Below are 24,662 nucleotides of genomic sequence, written 5' to 3'. Positions count from 1 at the left end.
AGTGGATACCACCATCCAGACGGCACCGTTTCAGGGCTATTTGGCCCTTCTTCGGTGGGTAAGTAAGTGAGCAAGTGATGTAATGATGACAAGGTGGGTAAGGTATCCAAGTGATGTAATGATGACAAAACAGTTGTGAAGTATATCTCCACAATATGAGAGATGCCTGATGGTGTATGATATAAATCATAGACCATCAGCGTTAACAACATTCATTGACAACAAAACACATGCCTGGTTCGTTGTCAATGAATCACAAGATTTGCCACAAAGTAGCTTTTGCGGACGATATGGTCTTGGCAGTGCAGGGAAATTCCAGAAATTAGTTGGAACTAAAATTTAAGGATATAATTGATAGTCTGGTATATTGGTCTACAAATAATAAATTGGTGGTTTCCTCGAGCAAGACTGTAATGATGTTGCTCAAAGGGAAACTTGATTACAGACGACCCCCACCCAGGCTGCTTATTAATGGGAAGCAGGTACCATTGGTATCTCAAAATAGATATTTAGGAGTTCTGTTAGATGATAAATTATCTTTTTTCCCACACTTGGATTATCTAAAAAGTAAAGTTAAGAATTATACTGCATCTATTGTAAGGATGACAAGAACTGAGTGGGGATTAAATAAGAGAGTTCTAGGGCTATATTATAAAGTTATTTTTATTCCAATTGTAACCTATGCAGCTTTGATATTGTATGGGATTATATCCAATGTCAAATTTAGAAGTAAATTGATGTCACTTCAAAGATCAATGTTGTTGTTAATGGTAAGAGCTTGCAGGACAGTGTCAACAAATGCTCTGCAAGTATTACAGGAGTATCACCGTTAGATTGTCAGTTGTTACATACAGCCTTTTGTTACTATTTAAGGAAAAGAATGCAGATATCATGTCTTGGAATAACTAATGATGTGACAGTGGGAGTTAAAGAGGGGAAAAAAGGAGATTGTTGGTAAACTCCTGGAAATATGGCAGGACAGATGGGATGTAAGTGTGAGGGGGGGGGGTACCAGTTTTTTTTTTTTTTTTAGGAGCATTAGCAACTAAGCCCATATTGCTCCAGGATATGCGGTGGTCATTCCCTGACCTTTCTGCATCCTCCGTATTTGGTGGTGACGGGCTCGAACCCCGGTCTAATCAAGAAGCGTGTGCTACGCACTGCTGCTCCTTCCCACCTGGCTACGGAGGCGCCCTGGGGGGGGTTAACAGATTATTTATTACAAGAGTTCATTTTAAATACCAGAATAAGCAGTGGTTTCTTCCTAATATGCTGACATCCTATATATTAATGGGACATGGATCCTTAAGGAGTAAGTTATATGATCTTGGTCTAGAAACCTAGCCATATTGTAATTGTGGTCATAATAAGGAAAGTTGGGATCATGTATTGTACGAATGTTTATTGTATGAGGAATATCGCCAATTTTTCAGGAATGGATTATTATATTTTGGAAGAGGATTTCGGCCTCATTACATAGACACTAAGTCGAATTTTAATAAGTTTAGTAACTTTTGTGAGTTAGTATTTCGGAAGAGAAGAAGGTTACAAGTGTTGGTGGACGTTTTTTAAGCATTCTGTATACTGGTTGACATTGTTGATTGTTGCCACTTAATGTGGCCTGACGATTTTAAGTTTTTGTTCTACTCTTAATAGTGTTAATATTGCTGTTGATATTATTATTGTTTTTTTTTTTTGTTTAGGACCTCCTGGGTTGGGCCCCCTAGGAGGTGGGGAAGTTAACACCCATTGGGATTGCACTACATTCAATGGGCGTGGAGAAGGTACTTAATACCGACAGAGCTGATCCAGGTCTGGCTACAGGTGCCAAGGGACGAGCACCAGAGGCAGTCCCGCTTGAGTGTATGCCTCCTGGTGACGATGAGGCTTCCCCCCCCCCTATTAGTAGTAGTAGTAGTTCTTTTTTGGAACTACGATATTGGGTGAAGATGGGCGCTTGCCCGGGTGCCACCACATTATACATTAACATATGATGATGATGCCAGCTTATATAAATGTTTTATGACCAGTGCAAAAGAAATTCACTGAATGAGCAACAGCACTAAAAGAGAGAAATGTCACCTTTTTTATTTGAATTTATAAACACAAATGCAATTATAATTAAGAGTTTTGAATTTCTTTCTTAATATTTCCAGATTGTAAAGTTATTATTTTTTTTTTTTTGTAAAATGGGCTGAATTTTATAGAACTTCCAGTATTATTTGAATTGTACATGAATTAATATTCATTTTTTCTTACCTCTTCTGCTCCCTGTAATTGCTGTATACTAGATTCCAATTCTCTCTTTTCTAATAGCAGATCTTCTTTTTGTTTTTCCACCTAAAAAAGAAGGCCAAAAGTTTTCAGAATATAAACTTGTCAATATATTTAACAAAATGAAATGAAGCAATAAAAATCAACTTACATTATGCAATTCTATTTCTTTTTCTTCTAACCTCTGTCTCCAGCTTGCAACCTCTGATTCAGCATTGCTTTGTAGTTTTTTTATCATATTTTCCTATACAGAAATAAAAAAACAATTTCAATGCAAATTCAAAGGATTTAAGTATACTGCAGGAAAAGGAAAATTCAGAAAATAAAGAATTATATAAATGGAATCCTCATATCTAAATATATATCATTCTATACTGATTTGGTTTAAAGGAGATCTGTACTCCCCTGTGTACATATTAATGTACTGAAAGCCACAAATTATAAATTATGAAATAAGATAAAAAATTGAATTTAATTAACAAAATTAACGGCAACCAACTGTTCAAAGTGTATGTTACCTTGGCGAAAAAAACCCATACTCAATATTTTATCATGTTAGCCACACTATTTAATTCTTTTAATAATATTAGTATCCACAACTTTGCACTGGTACATTCCATTTCAGCATTTTTCTTTTTAATTTCTTGTTCAAAGAAACCAAAAAACCATGCCATTGACATCTAGTGTTTTTAAAATACTGTGGCTTTGAAAATTCATTCACTATATCAAATATAAAATGTGATGTGTTAGTGCAAATAAATGTTCTACATTTATGAAGTACCACATATTTATAAATATAGTACATATAGTATTTCCTCAAACAAATGGACTTTACTATAGAATTCCTTCTGGACTACTATAACAACAAGCAGACATAACCTAGTATGAATAAACATTTTACATATATGCTTTATTCTTATTACTTTTTTAGTTACTCTTTGCTATATATTCTTCTTACCTGACATAGTTTAAACAAACACATATCATTGCCATCTTTAACCCTCTAGGTGACATGCTTGGTTTATTCTATACACAAAAAAAACTTATAAATTTAAATGTCTATTAGAATTACAAAGTGTAAATTTTAGTATTTTTCTAGCAAAACATTTGCTTTTAACTTCCCCCATTAATTACTTTTTAATTGAAAAAGTTTAACTATAAAAATTCTCTACAAAACTCTAATGAACTTCCCATAAAGTTCTGGATTTTCTCTTTTTCGCCTGCTGCATGACTCAATTTTTGGCTCGGCAGAAAGGTAGGAAATATATTTTTTGAATAATAAGAATGTTGTTTCTCATGATTGATTTATTTTATATTATTACACAATATAATGTCAGAATTCAGAATTTTTTAAAATATTTTCCATTTTAAATTAGTTCCCACTTTTTCCCCCTAAAAAAAACTGACTGACGAAGTAAAAACATCCAGAAACTTGCTGTTATCATTATTTTTGCGCACCCACTAGATCAGTGGTTCTGAAAGTGGGTGCTGTGGCAACCTAAGTCAAATTTAGCATCGGCTTACATCGTGGCCGTGGCTACTAAAGGTCGTTGATTTTCATGCAGCTGTGTAAATTATAAGTCATCATGAAATAATTGCTGACCTCATCGCAGTGTTTGTACATACACCTACATATACAGAACAGCCGAGTTGAGCTGAGCCGTCTGTCGTGTACACTGTATTTGAAACAGCACAGCACTGTTGCAAATGCTCATACTCGCTTAGCGAACCTTGGCCCTTAGCTTGCATTCCTCCTTTGCCGTATCAGCATGCCTAGTTGTGCATATATTCGAGTATGTTTTGAAAGTTAATGTTTTAGTTAATATTTCTATTTCAAATGCTTTAAAACAGTGGCAATGAAAACTTTATTATTATTAAAAAGAGAAAAAAAAAAAAAAAAAACAAGACAGTAATGAACATAGAAAATGTGCATAAAATGCAGTATGAGGCCAATTTTTAAATTAAAAAAAAAATGTGTTTAAAAATCTTGTTCCAAAAGCCAAACATTTTTTTCATGCTTTTTTCAAAAAACAATTCCCTCATTGCCCTTCCACATGTACCACCTTACAAAATATTCTGCCTGCACCCAGTGATGGGGGATGCAAGGAATTTTTCATAATGGATTTAGGGTGTCTTCACATTAAAAAAGTATGAGAACCACTGCACTAGATGGTTAAAAATAGAGACAAATAAAAAATTATATATATATATTTTTTTTTTTTTTTTTTTTTTTTTAATATAAAACTACCAAATCGATTTTGACAGTTTAGCAAAAATGCTTGAAATAATGGATGCCAATAAGCTGACCTTTTTTTTTTCTTCAGCCTTTTTTTAGTTCCAATTTAGTTTTATTCCAAAAAAACTTTCTACAATTGCCATTACATTCAAACCATATAAGACCAGGGTACAAAATGGATGTTTTACTTCTGGAGTTCAATAATGCATTCTCAACAGTCAAACATGGTACTCTATCCTTTAAATTAGTATTAATAGTGGCAAATGATGCAGGAAAGCAAGTTATATAGAATCACCAAAAGGGGAGGGACTACTGCCTCATCTTACAAGCCCTCTAATAATTTGCCTTAAATTACTAAAAATATCCACTTCCATAATACTAGATGTAAATTTATTTCAACAGTCATTTACTCTCTGGGTGAAAGCAAATTTTCACGTGTATCGGGCAACCATCCTTTTTTAATTTAAATTTATTGTCCCCACCCCCCTTATGTGTGCATCACTACTCTTTCTTGGATGTTGCACCCCCCTTATGTGTGCATCATCCAAGAAAGAGTAGTGTGCTATCAGCATTTAGTTTACTCAATCAATTTAAAGTCTTAAATATTTCAATCAGATCTCCTTGCAGGTGACTAGTTCCGATGCTGCAATTTAGAAAACTCAAATCTTTCTATGTAAGAATACCCTTTCATGTCCCTGATTAATCTCACTTTTGTTTGTGCTTTAACAGTTCCACATTCTTCATGAAATAAGGCTTCCAGACTTTACTGAAGATGTGGCCTAAACATTGCTTTATACAATGGGATAATCACCTCCTTATTCTCACTAGCAATATTCCTGTATATCATTGACAGAACCTCCATGAGCTGTCCCAGGAAACTTTGCACAACTTAGAGAAATTCATATTGCACAAGCACTCCCAGTCTCTTCCACTCTTTATCACCCTAAGTGTAGCACCACCGAATTGGCATGCCACTCCAGGAGCACTACTGCCCACACACAGCACCTTGCATCTATCAATATTACATATCTATTGCACCATTTTGGCGATCTGCCCAATTTCTCTAGATCTAGCATAGCGTGATTCCTGTAATTAACCATCCTGCCAACCTTTTTATCACCTGCAGACTTGGCCAATAAGCCTGATAGGTTCTCATCAATATATCATTAACAAATATCAAAAAAAAACAGAGCTCAGCACCGAACTTTGAGCGATGCCACTAATAACATTAGTCCAGGAAGAGCAGTGTCATTTATAACTATCCTCTGTTGTTTGCCACTCAACTATCCCTTTACTTATAGCAGTAACTAGCCCCAAATGCCACACTGCTCAAATTTGTACAGAAAGACTATTGTACAAATTTGACAAAAGCTTTACAATAATTTTGACACCATATACTTTATAAATATATGATGCCAAAATTATTTTTCAATCCAGTTTATTTGTTACTGCATCATAAGTCATTCAGGTTTATTATTATTATTATTACTAGCCATATAGTGCAAGGAAGCCTGAGGCTTATGCTGCACCAGCTAAAAAAAAAAAAAATTCCAAGAAATTTTCAGGAAAAATTTTCTAAGAGAGAGAGAGAGTAGAAGGGAATCATCAAGAAAGAGAAGAATGATGAAATCCAGCTCAGGAATATGGGTGAGTCAGGCCCATCCTCATAAGATGTGAGCCCCTGGCTACATACTGTTCAGTTTTTTTTTTTTTTTTTTCCCCCTTGTTAAAAGAGAGACAAGTAATTTATTATAATCTATTATTATTCTCTAATGCAGCATTTCCCAATCTTTTCAGTTACAGAACACTTCATCTCACAACATATTCACAGAAAACTTAACACAAGTTTACCAAGAGCCAAAGACGTGTTGCTAATATTTTATTACATATGATGCACTGTGCATCAGGAGCAACCTTTATTTCCAACACCTGAAAGGCCAATATTCAAATAACTGCCATTATACTTTCGTTTTGTTCTTTTATTAGTTGGCTCCTATTTTTTCACTTCAGATTTTTGGAGAACAAAAGGCTGCAATTGTTCATCCTCACTTTGAAGTGTTTTTTTTTTTTTTTTTTTTGATTTGGTAGTTGTTGGCACATCGGCTTCTGTGGCCATATTGCACCTCCCAAGGTTTTTGCAGTACTTTGATCCAAGCCCGAGGCGGGAATCGAACCCGCGACCTTTGGGTTGCCGGGCAGGTACTTTTACCCACTCGGCTAGCCCGGTCGGCCACTTTGAAGTGTGACAATATCCGTGTTTGTTTTTATTGACCACAGTTGCAATACTAGAAGTACTTGCTTCTCGTTTTAAAGTTTCTTTTTTCGACCACAAATCTATGGTCACGTATTTTAGTAATAATATTTAGAAATACTAATTATCATCAAAAAAAATTTATATAAGGAAGTGAGTTTAGTTATAATATAGGTTCGCTTCCTTCTACTCTTCAACCCATGTACACCAGGCTAAATCGCATGAATGACATTTTAGATCATCCATATTGCTAAGAATATTTCTGTGCAAAGCCTACCAAAATAAAGTGTTCTGTGGTCTATTTGATTATTACAGTCTATGCCAGTATATTAATAACTGAAAAAAAAATTGTTAAATATATATATATAGCAAAATTTAGCATTAGAGTAGAGGCATATGATGCAAGAAAGCAAGCTTATGCAGCATCTGCAAAAAAAAAAAAAAAACCACTTCAACTTCACCCCTCCGTTCGTTCGAAATACCTGTCCAACTGAGCCTTAAATTTATTTAGGCTATCAACTGCCACAACAAGGAAGTCTGTTCCAGCAACCAACTGCCCACTGGCTAAAGGCAAATTTCTGCAAATCTATCTTTCCTCAATTTGAATTTATGCCCTCTCAGGTAATTATTCTGAGAAAGAGGAACAATCCCATCAGCATTGAGCATGCAGCAACCCGTTGTCCCATTCACTAATCTTGTTGTCCTTCTCTGTACTCGTTCTAGCAGCTCTACATCCTTCTTCAAATAAGGCCTCCGGACCTGTATACAGTACAAAAGATGTAGCCTGACCATTGCCTTATACAAGGGAATAATCACCTCCTTATCCCTGCTAGAAAAATTCCTGTATATCATTGTTAAGACACCATGAGCTACTCTTGCAGCCCATCTGCACTGCTCAGAGAACTTCATATCTACTTGCACAATTACCCCCAGGTCCTTTTCATTCTCTACCACTGTCAGTGTAGTACCACAGAGTTGATACGTTGCTCTGGGGTTGCTGTTTCCCATATGTAGTACTTTACATTTGTCAATGTTAAACTTCATTTGCCACCACGCAGCCCATCTGCTCAACCTTTCCAGATCCTGTTGCAGCAGCATAACATCAGTACTGTCCTTAACAACCCTGCCAAACTTTGTATAGTCTGCAAACTTGGACATTAAGCTTGATATACCATCATCAATATTATTTATAAATACAGAAAACAATAATGGACCCAAAACTGAACCCTGAAGGACTCCACAATGAGCAGTGTCCATTGATTACCACTCTGTCTTCTCCCCCTCAACCACCCCTTTATCCATAGCAGCAATTTGCCCCCAATGCCACACTGCTCCAATTTGTGCAGCAGTCTTCCAGGTGCAACAGTATCAAAAGTCTTTCTAAGATCCAAGTATATAATATAACAGTTATTCCCTACATCCAGTTCCTTTGTAACTGCATCATAGTATCCAATCAAATTGGCCAGGCAAGACTTCCCCTTAACAAAACCATGCTATGTCCAAGCTATAACTGAAGTCTTGTCTAGATGATCCTGCAGTGCTTCTTTAACCAGTACCTCCATTAATTTTCCTGGAACATAAGTTAAACTCACAGGTCTATAATTACTTGTGTCAGCCTTTAATCCTTTATGAATTGGGGTCACATTTGCACATCTCCAGTATATGGGTACCTCCCCTGAGTCCAAGGAAGCTCTCATAATTATGGCTAAGGGTTTGCTTACTTCCTTTGCTGCCTCCTTTAATATAACTGGATAGATACTATCCACCCCAGGTGCCTTTCTTGTGTTTATTTTCAACAATTTTTCCTCCACTTTATTCTCAGTTATTACAAGATTATTTAGCTTACTGCCAGAGTTGAATACACCTCTGGCATTCCCCTCACTGAATAACTTCTCATGTGTGAATGTCGATGCAAAATATTCATTTAGTTTGTTAGCTACCTGAGCAGGATCATCAACAGTTGAACCATCGATATCAAGTGTACCAATCTGATTCATCAATTTCCTTTTAGAGTTTACATAAGTAAAGAAGTCTTTGCTGTTTTTCTTTGCATCCCTTGCCAAAGATTTCTTTTAATATGCCTTCGCCTGCCTAACCTCCTTTGTAACTTGGTTACAGAATCAACTTATATCTATCATAGGCTTCTGTGTCACGTGTTAATTTATATGTATCCCATGCATTTTTCTGCTCTGCCATATGTCTCATTAGTTCATCTGACATCAGTTTAGGCCTAAACCTTGAACAATATTTCTTAGTTGATATGTAAAGCCTAGTAGCTTCCAAGATAAATTCTTTGAATGCTTCCCATTTTGAATTTGCTGTTGGTAACATCATCAGTTGGTCCCACTGTATAGAATTTAAATACTGTCTCAGACCATCGTAGTCACCTTTACGAAAGCAATAACCCTTCCCTTTACCCCTGATGGTAGTTACCTCTTTGAGTGAATCCCACTTCAGAACACTGTGATCACTACCACATAGTGGTTCATTTATCTGCAGATTCTTAATGCATGAAGAATCACTACTGATAATCAAATCAAGAGTATTACTCCCTCTAGTTGCCTCACAAACATGATAATGTAGAAAACAATCATCCAATAAATTCACAAATGCCTTGCTAGTGTGTGATTGACCAACCCAACAAATTCCAGTCAATATTGGGAAATTAAAATCTCCCATTATAAGACTCTCAGATTTACTGGCCCACTCTATTTCCCTGTACAGTTTCTTATTATACTCATCAGAGTCATTAGGCCTATAGCACACTCCTAATCTTAATTTTGATCTCCCAATGCTTATGTCACACCAAACTGACTCGACACTGCATTGTCCAGCGATGTCGACTGGCTTCACTTACTTGGATATTATGTGTTTCTTAACTAATAGCATAACTCCTCCTCCCTTCCCATCCTGTCTATCCTTTCTGTAGACGTTGTACTCCCCAAATTCCAGTTCTGCATTCCTTATATCTGTGTGACACCACATCTCTGATATCCCAACAATATCCACCTTTGATGCTTTGAGCAATACCTCAAATTCATTTACCAAACTCCTAGCATTTGTGTACACGCAAGTATACATGCACCTATTCTTTTTCTTAGTTACCCTAACACAACCCATGTGTTTACTTGTACTGCAATGACTCCCAGCAGTCTCTGTAATATCCTGTATCTTGTTTTCCATGCTGCTGCTCATTCCAATAGAAGCAGTGCAAGAATCACTTTCACCTCTGCCAGAGGCTACTGTTAATCTACTAGTCCTTGTATTTCCCCCCCAAGCTAGCAGTTTTCCGAACCACCTAATACTGCCTCGATAGCATCAGCAAATATTCTTGCACCCTTTCTATTTAAGTGTATCCCATCCCTGTAGAAGCAATCTCTCCTGTTAACAAGTACAGTCCACGCTGAAAAAAAATTCTACCCCTTGAGCCTTGCACAATCTTTCCAGGGCCGAATTGATCGACAAGGCTCTCATCCTATACTCCCTCCTATCGTGTCTGGGCAGAATTGCAGACACTTTCAAATTCAACCCTAATTCACGGCTTTTTTTCAACAGTGACCTGTACTTGTTAAGTAATTCTGCCGTCTCCTACTCTTAATATCATTAGTGCCAACGTATACAACTATATCGCCTTTTGTGCCCTTAAAAGATGATATCTGCTCTACAACATCATCAACCTTTGTCCCTGGCAAAAGTTGATGATGTTGTTCCACCTATCCTTTTTACAAAGCATGTACCCCCGTTTCCCTGACAATAGAGTCACCAACAACTACTAGTTTCTGTGGGACCAGCCCATTCTGCCTTGGGGGGTTGCCGCTGTGTTGTGCGATGACCAAGTTCAAGCTCTGGTGTTGATGTGGGCCGCTGAGAGCTTGATGGGCCCCTCATTTTAGATCCTTCGAGGGCATCCACCCACTCCTTAAAGCTCTCATATAGGCCCATAACAACGCTCAGTTGTCGCCTGATTTCGTTACACTCCTTGCATCGCACACACACAAAGACATCCCATATGGCAATAACATGTCCCATACCCAATTACTCCACAAACATCATGCAAGCAGTGCATTTTAAAAGGCTGTGATTCAGAGGGCAACTGCCCCCCCTCAGTTCTCCTCTGAGCCACAGCACTCCCATTAGCTTGAGCCTTTTGCTTTGCTGCTCTGGTCTGAGTCATGATTTCGATTTAATTTCAATAAAATTTCAATTTCAGTACAAAATTCTAACCCTAAACTTGTATCCCAACACAGTTATAATGCTATATATATTTTTCAGTATCAAATATTATCTACAAGTTCCATTTATATAACGTCCGTATCGTTATGTATTAATTAATTATGTTACGTTTGTAATCTAAGTCATCATATGTATTTAGTTAAAAGTACAATTTAATTGACAACGAAGTTTAACAAAATTAATAGATTTTGCTGATTAATTGACAATATTATATTATATACTATAATATACTATAGCTATTCGGGATATAACGTTGTATCTAGGGCTTGCAAACTGGTTTTATAAACCGGTTAAATCCGGTTTTCATATTGAGTTGTTAAAACCGAAATCGAGCTTCTAAAACCAGATTTGAATATTTTTTTTAGTTACCCCTCGAATATAGTTTTTTGTTACACATTTTCTTTTGTTTGTTCGTTTGTCTGGATCGTTCAACTGCTTTATGTTTTAAACATGTTTTTTATTTTATTTTATTTTATATTTAGGTACGAATCTCATGGGCAAGTGGCCCAAATCTAGGAGGGGTTCCTTTTATCTTCCCACTTGTATCTTTTGAAACTTGCCTCGTCATTCAGTGCTTGCGGGAGTGACGCATAGTATTGTGCCTTTGTTATCTTCAATATTTTTATTTAAAATTGTCGGTGATATAAATTCCTACTAATTAATATTAATTACTCTTAATATGTCTAAGATGAAATCAAATGTATGGCATTATTTTGCTCGAAAAAGCAAAGATGAAGCACAATGTTCTAAATGTCAGAAGATAATGAAGTCGTCTGGAGGATCTACATCATCTTTGATGTTGCATTTAAAGAAAATGCATCAGATTGACATTAAACAAAATAACAGTGAACCTCCCGTAAAAATGGTAAGAACATTAGAAAACTTTATCGTTAAAAAATCTATGGAAGAAGACATTTCAAAATTAGCTGCTTTAGATGGATTTTCTTTTAATTCAATTGCCAAGAGTGAGTTTATACAATCAAGCCTTCACCTTCAGAGAAATAAATACGATAAATTACCACCAGCCTCAGTGAATGGAATTAAAAATATGGTTCTGAATTATTATAAAACTAAGAAAGAACTCATTCAGCATTTCAAAAATTCATTGGTTTTGGGTGCACGGTATTCATTGACTCTAGATGAATATACGTCTATACAAAATAAAAGGTATATGAATATAAATGTGCATTCAAAAGACAATCATTGGTCGTTAGGTCTTATTGAGATTAATGGTTCACTTGATAGCAGAAGAACTGAGCAAATTGTGAATGGACACTTGAAGGAATTTGGTTTGAACTTGGATGAGGATATTGTTGCCTGCACTACCAATGGAGCAGCAATGATGATTAAGTTTGGCAAGCAAATTACGCCTAATCATCAACGATGTATAGCCCATTGTATACATCTGTCAGTTATAGATGTACTTTATGAAAAAACAATCAATTATGGTGCCACAGTCTCTGAGTCTCCCAAAGACAATGAAGAAAATGAAAATAATGAAGAAAGTAGTGATGATGAAGAAGTTGAAGAAAGACAGCAAGGCATGCTTTATCAAACCGATTTTACCGATGAGCTCATTTATTTCTTCAATCCAATGGCCATTATTGCACAAACTATTAACAAAGTCAGAAAAATTTGCAAGCTTTTTCGAAAATCGCCTACCAAAAATGACATATTACAAAATTTTGGTAAAGCAAAATTTAATGGGAAAGAATATAAACTTATATTGGATTGCAAGATTAGATGGGATAGCACATTCTATATGATTGAGAGATTTTTGAAATTGAAAAATTGCATTCCAAATGCTCTATGTGCAGTACTGTCAACCGAAGCTGTGTCTGATGATGACTGGAAAACACTTGAATTGCTATGTGAAACTTTGTGACCAGTTGAAATGATTCTGAAAGCTATAACCTCAGAAGACAGACTTACTTAAAGCAGAGTCTTCAATAGAATTTCTGCTTGCTAAGCTTGATACAGCAGAAAATCCATTTGCTTTAAAGTTTCACCAGAGCCTTTTGCAGCGTTACAATGCAAGATGAAATTGCCAAACTGTGGCTTTGCTGAGCTATCTACACAACTCCAAAAAGTTTAGGAAAGAAGATTCAGGTTCAAGAACTTTTGATTTTCCAAGTAAGCAAGTTTTGAAAAAGCATGCTGAAGAGATTTATCAGAGATTATTTGCAAAACATTCTGAGCGTTGAATGAAGAAACTGAAAATAAACGAACTGTTCTTTCAGAAGAAAACAAAGACTCATCTAGTTTCGATGTCGGAGATACACTCATGCGAGAGTATGATAGTGTAATAAAGAGATTAACTGAAGAGCCTTCAAAATATCCTAGTAAATTGGAAATCAGCAAAGAATTTAAAATTTTGGAGGCAACTAGCAGTAGAAGTGAAAAGCTGGAGAAAGTTTATAGAGCACTGCTGACCATTAAACCAACAAGTGTCCAATCTGAGAGAGTGTTTTCGATCACTGGTCTCTAACACAAAAATAAGGTCAAGTCTATCAGGAAAAATGCTTAATATACTGTTTTTTTTAAAGGATCATTTTCAGAAAAAAGCTGAGCAATAAATAGTAAAGTAATTTCCCCAAGCTGTTTTTTTTTCACATCATTTTTATTTATTTATTTATTATTATTATAGGGCTTATTATTTTTTTGTTTACTATACAAGAAGATAGTTTTTATTCAAAGGATTTGAATACAATTTGTAATTTTGTATAATCTCAAGCTGGTTACCTTTTTGGAGCATTTTTTTTTTTTTTTTTTTTTTTTTTTTTACTATAAGAGGTGATAGATTTTGTTTAAAAGATTTGATTACGATTTGTACAATCTACCCAAGATAAAATAAATACTTTTGTTATAAGCTTTTAATTATTTTTCCTAAGTCTGAGAAAATCGGTTTTAAAACTGGTTTTAAGGGTAAACTTCTGTTAAACTTGGTTTTGAAATTTCTCAGTTTTATGCAAGCCCTAGTTGTATCGTATAACAATGGCGCAAGTTACGAATGGTAAATCTACGGACACTTAAGTATTAATTAACTTCCAAATCTCGCTGTCTCAATTCAGAATAAACTAACGATCCTGACTAGGTCTATAAGCTACTTATAGAAAATAATTTGATGTATCAATTGGTCAATAAAGCAGCTAAATATGGCTAAAAAAACTTTTCGTTCAGCGGAGCTGCAACTTGTAACACGTGGATATGATACCCTTACCAATACTTTTATGCAATTACAAGGCCAAGTAAAGAATAAATACACCAGATTAATCAAAAAAATCACAAAATAATGCTATACTACTAAATTTAAATCAAAAGTTTTTAGAAAAACAATAATTTCAAATCAATAAATAAGAAAATCCACTTAGCAGCTTTGAACATGTCTGCTCCCACTAGCCTCATCAGGCCAGGTTGCAAACAATGTCTCCCTTTAAAGAATCCATGCTATGATTTCCATATAATTCCATAGAATATGGAAATATACGGAATAAAAACTATAGAATATTTATAGAATACAGGTAACCCTGATATAACATGGTATTCAGGTTCCTATAAAATCTTGTGTAGTGCAAAACCGTGTTATATGGGACTAGGAACCAGTACTAAAAGGGTGGTTACATTCCAAAAGATAACATATATACAACATTCTTTTTATAACTATTGGAAACTTAATTTTTATTAAAAATAGTAATAACTGAACAAACATCTTACAAACTGTGATACACATGTCAGATAATGTATGTTCATTAATTTTCTTCCTCTTCATCACTGCTAAGCACAATCAAATGAGAACATTTTCTCTGTTGCAGAATATCTTCACCTTCTGAATTTCTTCTGCAGCATTTAGATTTTGTGTATGATGCAGAGCTAAGCATGTTTTAAGCTCCCTTTTGAACTTTGTGCTCCTTTCAGTCAAAGGATCTGCATTCGAAAAATAAGATTCTAATTGCTTGATTAAGTTATTCCTTAAGTTATATGCATTTTACTGTAAAATTTGGAACTTCAGAATTTATCTGCGCTATCATTTGGTAGAAATGGTATCGGAGGTACCATTTTCACCAAATCCACTTCACCAGTCTCTTTTTCTAACAGTAATTCTTGAACATCTTCAGTAGTCATATCATCAAAACCTTCACATCCTACAAACTTAGCAAGTTCTACTATCGCACCGATTCCATTTTCTGCAGGGTTCGACAATATTTCCTGAATGAATTGACTCTGGTCATACATGTAATGTTAATGGTTTACTTCTTTGAGTGATAAAGCTATGATTCCGATACAGTCCACAACTGAAAAAAAAAAAAAAAGTTTCCATGACTCCATCACTTCAATAGATTCAGAATCAATATTTTCCAAAATCCACTGTAACCTGATATAACAATTTAAAGATAAATATAATGCCTTGATCTAATGGCTGAATTAAATAAGTTGTATTAGATAGTAGGAACATTACTTCAATGTTTGGATGACTTAAATCTTTTGGATAGCCTGGCACATTATCCAATAGTAATAGAACTTTGAAATTTAGATTTTTCTGCTTTAAATAGTTTTCCATAGCTGGCACAAAATAATTTAGAAACCATTCTTTAAATAAATCAGCAGTTACCCAAGCTTTTTTATTTACTTTCCAATATAACATTTTTATTTACACCTTTCATTGCATGAGGATTAGAGGATCTATAAACTAGCACAGGTTTTATCATGCAATCTCTTGATGCATTACTGCACATAAGTAACGTTACATGATCTTTTGATACCTTGAAACTTGGTGCAGTTTTCTTTTTTTTGAAACTGTTCTGTTGGGCATTTTTTTTTCCACCAACAATTTGTCTCATCAGCACTGAAAACCTAATGTGGTGTGTATCCATGCTGTTCAAAAATTTTTTGAAATTCCTCTGCATACTCCTTGACAGGTTCATTATAAATGAATTTCCCCATGAATTCTTATGTTATGTTATGTAATGATTAGTGGTTTTTAAATAGCTCAAACCAACCTTTATTGGCAACAAACTCTGGGTTAACAGAAGATTCTCCATTTTCTTTTAAATGGTCATAAATTTTTAGTGCCTTTTGTTTAATTACATTGCCATCTAATGGGATCCATTTTTTACTGCTATTGTCAATGCAAATACTGAGTGCTTCTTCCATTTTCTGAATTACTGGCTCTTTGGAATGGCCTGTCATATTGCAGAAATGAAAGATCCTGTAGCAACAGCAATTCTAATTTTCTGCTCATTTTTCTTTATGGTCCAGATTGTTTTAAATTATAAATTATAACTTTCTGCAATGTATGATACCTTTTACCCTTTTTTTAAGATGATCAAAAATTTGTATCTTTGATTCTAGAGAATTAAAGTTTCTTTTGAGTGGTGCTTTTTTTTTTTTTTTACTTTCCTTAGGCATAATTTAGGGCTGGAATTTAATTCACAACAAAGAAATTATTCAAATACGCTTCTTAAGAAAAAATTTTAGTAAAACATACCCAGAAAAATTTATAAACAATCAAATACAAACCAAAATAACCTTACAAAAACCTTAAAAGTCATGAACTGCATGCTTTGAAGTCACCACAATTTTTATGATCTAAAACAAGCACACGTTCAATAGCACAGATCCTAACATGGGGATTTCCTGATAATATTTTTTTTGCATAACGACTAGCAAGTCAACAGCAGAGATTCACAAAAAAGAATGGAAATGTGGAAAATTATATCAGCATAATATCAGGGTTCCCCCCCACGTAACAGCTCAAAAATACCATGATATGCAAGGTTTGCCACAAATTTATCAATCATATCAGAGCAAAACCATGTTGTAGAAGTATAGTGCTATACTGGGGTTGTCTGTATATATTGAATTCTATTAAATATCAGTTAGGAAGTTTGGCATGGTGGCAGTGTCTATACCATTATCTGCTAGGGTCTTTATTAAATGATTAATTTCACATAGCCAAAGGGCATGTCTGTAGTCTATGAAGAAGCAATACAGGTTTTTTTTTGTCCCAAACTAGGTTTGCCAACCTTACAAACACTCAAAGTTGGCAGACAGCACTGATGAATCTCACCAGTGCTCCTTCCTGTTCTAAAGTTCACATGTTCCTTTTCCATGATATCTCCATATTGTTTTATTTAGTCGGTTTTGTCAAATTTTAATAAATGCTTTGTAGGCATGGTTGAGGAGACAGACAGGTCTATAGTTTGATCACAACTGCCATTCTCCTTTCTTGCAGGTGGAGATAGGGATTCCTTTTCTCCATTCACCTGGTATCTTATTTTTTTCTAGGATGAGAATGAAAAGTTGGATAAGAGAAAGTTAGTTGTCTGCTCCCTTCCCCGTTTCCATAGTTCAGCATAACAATGAACACTAACTCCAGATGCAATCATATACACAGAAATTTTTCATTCATAACAATGGTTCATAATAATGCTCTAATTGTCACTGTCTTTACACATTTTTATGACATTGAATAGTACTAATATCATCTGATACAAAAAAAAAAAAAGGAATGTAATAAGTATTTAAAATTAGCATATCACCAGATTACAATACACTGTAATGTGTTTTGAATTGAATATACTCATAAGTTTAATCCCTTTTACTTCACAATTTATATAAATACAGTATATATATTTATAAAATATAAAATTTGAAAATAACTTTAAAATTAATAACATTTAATTTTTTTAAATAGCTCAAAACTTGACTTGAATTCCTATATAATTAAATATCTGAATCCCAACTTACTGTTTCTGAGACAGTTTCTTTATAAACTTTCACCTGATGGACTAGACCATCTCTCTCATTTTCTAGCACTCTTAATTTGTTAAGTAACTTTTCAAGTTCTTCAGAAGAGTTTGTAGAATTAAGAGACTGCAAAACTAAACTGGCTTGCTTTTCAAATTCACTTAACCATTCACTATGTGGCTGCAGAAGTACAAAACAAAGGACCATTATATCATATTAGACAAATTATAAAAAACACATTTACATCTGAAATGATTATACAAATGAAGTGTGAGATCATTAAAAAAAAAAAAAAAAAAAGCAAATTTCAGACTAGTGAATTTTAAATTCTAGATACCAGTTTTTCCCCTAAGAACAGATTATCACTATTCAACAAAAAAAAAATTCTTTGAATTTGTTTCCTTTCTCAAAATAGGCGAACTATATTAATTTTGGGTCGAGAAAAATGAATATGCCTTCAGGAATTTTTTATTAGATCTAGTTTTTGAGATTTATTAGATCTAGTTTTTACAGTACTTTCACTATTGTCTAAGAATATAGTAATTTCAGTAGTAATCAGAGTGAAAAGTAATATTAAAACAATCTCATATTTACATTTTCTTGATACAACATAAATCACAGTTGTTTTTAATTAAAACGTAAAAAAACAAGCACACAAGAAAACTGCACAGGAACTGAAAGTACTTTCTCAAAATGTGGTCTATTCATGACAGCGCCTTCTTTTCACTTGTATCCACTTCTGGGGCATCTCTTGTTATCTTGTTCCGACAAAAACGAATGCGACTTCAGAAATTTTTATTAGCTCTAGTTTTTGAGATGCAGTACTTTCACTACTGTCTAAGAATATGGTAATTTCAGTAGTAGTCGGACTGAAAATTAATATTAAAACAATCTCATATTTACATTTTCTTGATACAACATAAATCACAGTTGCCAACAGTAGTTAGCAAGCATAGAAGAATTCCTACCCTGATATCCTCTTTCCATTGCTGAAATGTCTTGGTGGAATCGCTCACCGTGCTCATCACTCACCACACAACACTTGTCAGGGAAGAAGTCCAGATAAGAGTTGAGAAAGTGGATTTTCAGTTACATGTTCCAGACGCGCCTCCATAGCCAGGTGGGAAGGAGCAACAGTGCGTAGCACACGCTTGTTGATTAGACCGGGGTTCGAGCCTGTCACCACCAAATATGGAGGATGTGGAAAGGTCAGGGAATGACCACTGCATATTCCCGGAGCAATATGGCCTTAGTTGCTAATGCTCCTAAAAACCAAAACAACAAACAAACATGTTGCAGCCTAATTCATGATACTTTTCTAGAAGGTTGTTCACAGTCTCAACATAGTTTCCAGCTCTTCAGTTTCCCAGGAAGCCATGCACAACACTTTTAAAGGCTTCCCAAGCTGTGTTCTCATTACCCTGGAGGACTCACTCAAAGTTTTCATCCTTTAAAAGTTCACGAATTTGCAGACCAAGAAAGATTCCTTCCTTAACCTTAGTATCACTCAACAGTGGAAATTGCCCTCTCAGGTACTTGAAAGCTTCTCCATCTTGGTTCATCCCCTTAACAAAGTTCTTGAGTCCCAGTTTGATGTGTAAAGAGGACAGAAGAATTTTGCTTTGATCAACCAGAAGATTGTGCTGGATATTTTTTTCCCCGGGGCGTAGATTTTCCCATAGAGGCCAGACTTTTCTCTTATAGCGTGAGGACTTAGCCGAACTGTCCCACTCACACAGGAGACAGGAGTACTTCGTATATCCCAACCTTCAGGTCTCCACAGATCTGCCATTGGTGGTCTTTGTAACTTCATTGCTTCCAGAATTAATTTCATATTCTCATATGTTTCCTTCACGTGGACAGTAAAGTAAAGTAAAGTGTGTTAGTTGTCCGATGGCACCAGGGGTTTCCCCCATCTCCGCATTGTATTCTTTGTAAGTGACACAACTCTGTGGAGGCCAGAGATTAAAAAAAGTGTGTGGGGAGTAGTCTGTTGTGTAGTGTTATGTTCTGTTGTTTCTATGACCATTTAGCCATTGGGCCCACTGTCACCCACACTTTGCCACGAGGAGGCAGGTCAAGCACCCAGTAGATTATTTAAGTACTCTGGTAGGCTCTACTGCCTAATTTCCAACGATTTCAGTGGCAAGGCCTTAAAAAAAAGGGGGGGGGGTTATTTGGCCGAAAAAGATTTACAAGAAAGCAGTAGAATTTAGATGTTGATTAGAATTTGGAGGCATTGTTAGGGGGTCTACTCTGTCAGTTTAGTGAGGGGGGGACTGAATCCTGGGGGGGAAACAGGTAGAAGAATGGGAACGATAGAGTAGGCATCCCCAAAGAGGTGAGTGGAGAGGAGACAGAAACCTGTCTCCTCCCTCCGCTGAGATGGGATGGGGTTTTAAAGGGAACCAGGTTAGAGTATGCAGTTCAGATCGCCAAATGGCATGTCGGCAGCAAAGCCGCAGTGTGTCTTCATAGGTGATGATTGTCATGTCCATGTAGTGTCAAATCCGGTAGGAAAGTCAAACTGCCCATACCGCTCTGGGGGTAGGACATGTTAGCTAGCAGTGGGGAACCCACCAGGCGAAGTGGTGGGTGAGACACACACATTCACTTCATTCATAATCTGCATTCTCTCACTCTACTTGCATTCAATTTTTATACTTTTTTTTATTTTATTCCCCCCATTATATATATATATATACACACAGCAGAGTCTCGATTTACCAGGATCAGATTAACCGGGACGCTTCAAGATTCCAAGTACAAAAAAAAAAAAAAAAAATTCAAGTAATATACAGATGTTTTGCAAGTCCAAATAAGCGACAAGCAGCATTATAAGTCGTCATTTGAAGATTAGTGTACCTATTATCTTGCAACCCCCGCTCTCTTCACACTCGCCAATAAAAAAAAAAAAAATGTTTAGTTTGTTTTAGTGTGTTGTGTCGATTGTTGTGTTCCGTTGCACCACAAAAAGATAAATTTTGTTTCATTATTTATGTCAGGGATGTCGAAAAATTTTTTTTTTCCGCTTTCAGTTAAACAAAAACTTGAAATTATTCAAAAGTTTGAAAACAGTACATCCGTTAAATCTCTAATGAACCATTATAACGTTGGGGACCAAACCATATGCAACATCGTAAAAAATATACGAAAGCTATCAGACTTAAAATCAACATCGCAAAAAATAAAGGGAAGCATCGTATTTGGACACGCGAGTAGTGCGTGGTAAGTTTTTTATCTATCGCCATAATTTTTTTTACGTAGGTTGCTGAACATTTTTCAATACAGTAAGTCCCCGAATTACGCAACTATGGATTTACGTAATTTTTTATTTTTTTTTTAATTTTAGTATTGTAAAATTTAAAACAAACAAAAATAATAAATAAATAAAATAAGCAATCAATAATGACGATCACGGCACACACAAATTGACAAGTGAGACACTGAGTAAGAAGCAAAAAACTAGGAAAGAAGAGAAGATCCTCACAATTTATTTATGGTTTTTTTTTATATGACTGAAAATTTCAGTGAAAGGGACACATATTTCACCATAATAACATAAAAACCCACAAAATTCCAGCTATTGGTATTTTTGCAAAATGCAATAAAGTTGAGTTTATTACCCATTTATAATTAGATGCATGAACAGAAAAGCCCAATAACAGGAAAAGTGCAAATTGTTTTTAATGCTTTATGGTAGTGACCTCCAGAAATGTGTTTTAGCAAAATGTGAGCTTATGCTGGGTGATAATAGTGGGTTTTCACCTTAACCCTGTGAAGTTCTTTACAGAAAATTTAATTTTGACTGTTATCATGGTGCCGATTAAGAGAATAAGTGACAGCGCTTACTAATAAATCTACCAAGAAAAGGAAAGCGATCGATTTGGATCTGAAAATTAAACTAATAAGGATGTATGAAAATGGTCAAACATTAACAAATATCTCGCTGAATTCAGATCTGTCAATAATAATATAGTATCAATATGTTATTAGTCATTCCTGAGTTATGTAAAATTCATCTAAGTAAGAATTCCTGGAATGTTTTCATCTAAGTAAGAATTCCTGGAATGTTTGCAAAAAAAAAAAAAAAAAAACCTTCCCATTTCACCCATCCATTCGCTCCAAAAGTTTGTCCACTTCTTTCTTGAATTTATTTAAGCTATCACTTCCACGACAGATGGAGGTTTGTCCCAACAATCAACTACATCAGCATGTTCGGGAGACAAATAGAGGGAGTAATACTCTTGATCTGATTATCAGTGGTGATTCTTCATGCATTAAGAATCTGCAGATAAAGGAACCACTAGGTGGCAGTGATCACAGTGTGCTGAAGTGGGATTTACTCAAAGAGGTAACTACCATCAGGGGTAAAGGGATGGGTTTTTGCTTTTGTAAAGGTGACTAAGGTGGTTGGAGACAGTATTTAAATTCTATATGGTGGAACCAACTGATGATGTTACCAACAGCAAATTCAAAATGGGAAGCATTCAAAGAATTTATCTTGGAAGCTACTAGGATTTACATACCAACTAAGAAATATTGTTCAAGGTTTAGGCCTAAATGGATGTCAGATGAACTAATGAGACGTGGCAGAGAAGAAAAATTCATGGGATACATATAAATTAATGGGTGACATGCTGGTCTGTAACCAAGTCACAAAGGAGATTAGGCAGGCAAAGGCAGATTATGAGAAATCCTTGGCAAAGGATGCAAAGAAAAACAGAAAAGAGTTTTTACCTATGTAAACTCTAGAAGGAAAGGGATGAATTAGATTGGTCCACTGGATATTGATGGTTCAACTGTTGATGATCCTGCTCAGGTGGCGAACAAACTAATTGAGTATTTTGCACCTACATTCACCCATGAGGAGTTATTCGGGGAGGGGAATGCCAGAGGTGAGTTAAACTCTGGCAGTGAGCTAGATGATTTTGTCATAACTGAGAGGAAAGTGGAGGAGAAATTGTTGAAGATAAACATAAAAAAGGCATCCGCGGTGGACAGGATCTATCCAGTTATATTAAAGGAGGTAGCAAATGAAGTAAGCAAACCCTTAGCCATAATTATGAGAGCTTCTTTAGGACTCAGGGGAGGTACCCATGGACTGGAGATTGCAAATGTGACCAAAAATTCACAAAGGAGGATCAAAGGGCAACACACAAGTAATTATAGACCTGTTGTTTAACTTCTGTTCCAGGAAAATTAATGGAGGCACTGGTTAAAGAAGCACTGCAGGATCATCTAGACAAGACTTCAGTTATAGCTCGGACACAGCATGGTTTTGTTAAGGGAAAGTCTTGCCTGACCAATTTGATTGGATACTATGATGTGGTCACAAAGGAACTGGATGCAGGGAATAACTTTGATATTATATACTTGGATCTTAGAAAGGCTTTTGATACTGTTGCACATGGAAGACTGCTGCACAAATTGGAGCAGTGTGGCACTGGAGGCAAATTGCTGCTAGGGATAAAGGGATGGTTGAGGGAGAGAAGACAGAGAGTGGTAATCAATGGATACTGCTAATTATGGACTAATGTTATTAGTGGAGTCCCTCAAGGTTCAGTATTGGGTCCATTGTTGTTTTCTGTATTTATAAATGATATTAATGATGGTATATCAAGCTTAATGTCCAAGTTTGCAGACAATACGAGGGTTGGCAGGGTTGTTAAGGACACTAATGACAATACGCTGCTGCAACAGGATCTAAAAAAGTTGAGCAGATGGGCTGAGAGGTGGCAAATGAAGTTTAACATTGACAAATGTAGAGTACTACATATGGGAAACAGCAACCCCAGAGCAACGTATCAACTCTGTGGTACTACACTGACAGTGGTAGAGAATGAAAAGGGGTAATTGTGCAGGCAGATATGAAGTTTTCTGAGCAGTGCAGATGGTCTGCAAGAATAGCTCAGTGTCTTTTCAATGATATACAGGAATTTTTCTAGCAGGGATAAGGAGTTGATTATCCCCTTATATAAGGCAATGGTTAGGCCACACCTTGAGTACTTTATACAGGTCTGGAGGCCTCATTTTAAGAAGGCTGTAGAGCTGTTGGAACGAGAACAGAGAAGGGCAACAAGATTAGTGAATGGAACAAAGGGAAGAAAGGCTTAAGTTTTGCAAATTACAGTGTCTGGAGACTAGGCACCTGAGAGCTGATTTGACTGAGGTGTATAAAGCCTTGAATGGTTTGAGCATGCTCAATGCTGATGGAATTCTTCCTCTTGCTCAGAATAATCATTTGAGAGGACATAAATTCAAATTGAGAAAAGACATAAAGACATAAATTCAAATTTGCCTTTAACCAGCGGGTGGTTGGTTGGTGGAACAGACTTCCATCCTTTGTTGTGGAAGTTGATAGCCTAAATAAATTTAAGGCTGAGCTGGACAGGTACTTGGAATGAACAGAAGGGTGAATTATCTTGGTTTTTTTTTTTTTTTTTTTTGGCTGATGCTGCATAAGCTTGCTTTCTTGCATCATATGCCTCTACTAATGCATCTCTTACGTATGTCGGGGACTTCTGTATTTTTGGATTAATCGGAAAATCGATTATCCGGGATTTGTTTTCTACCATCTATCCCGGAAAATTGAGGGTCTACCGCGTGTGTGTGTAATTATTATTTTTTTTTTTTTTCACTCACTCATTCATCTTTTTCTCATACACTAGTGGGGGGGGATGCAATGCTGTGTAGTGTAAATTTAAATACTAATTAAAACTATGGTTAGTGTGTACTTAACTGTCGCATTTATGGTTTTTTGTTTTCTCACAAACTTACACTTTCATTCATTCTTCTGGCTTTCATTTCATTTATTAACTTTTGCTTTCTGCACTGCTCTCTCTGGGCATCTCAACTTACTATTATGCTTCAGTTGTGGTGTGGGCCTAGCTGCAAGTTTTTTGCAGGCCAGGGCAGAAT

General features: G+C 35.6%; 1 protein-coding gene across 5 annotated transcripts in view; it reads right to left on the bottom strand.

The window, feature by feature from the left end:
- Positions 1-24,662, bottom strand: part of LOC150088570 (uncharacterized) — a 453,076-nt gene that overhangs the window by 198,701 nt on the left and 229,713 nt on the right. For all 5 annotated transcript variants that reach the window (XR_016546740.1, XM_090369575.1, XM_090369576.1 and 2 more), the window contains exons 12-14: positions 17,742-17,921; positions 2,426-2,518; positions 2,260-2,340 (exon numbers count right to left, since the gene is read on the bottom strand). Coding sequence is in view for 4 of the 5 variants with exons in the window: in XM_090369575.1 (XP_090225701.1) it covers positions 2,260-2,340; positions 2,426-2,518; positions 17,742-17,921 (354 nt within the window). In the remaining variant the exon portion in view is untranslated. The remainder of the gene's footprint in view (positions 1-2,259; positions 2,341-2,425; positions 2,519-17,741; positions 17,922-24,662) is intronic.

Source organism: Mastigoproctus giganteus, chromosome 3 (genome assembly GCF_048544385.1).
Source record: "Mastigoproctus giganteus isolate SK-2022 chromosome 3, ASM4854438v1, whole genome shotgun sequence".
NCBI classification, from domain to species: Eukaryota; Metazoa; Arthropoda; class Arachnida; order Uropygi; family Thelyphonidae; genus Mastigoproctus; species Mastigoproctus giganteus.
The sequence above is the reverse complement of the archived record's forward strand: the minus strand, read 5'-3'. Positions and strand labels throughout refer to the sequence as shown.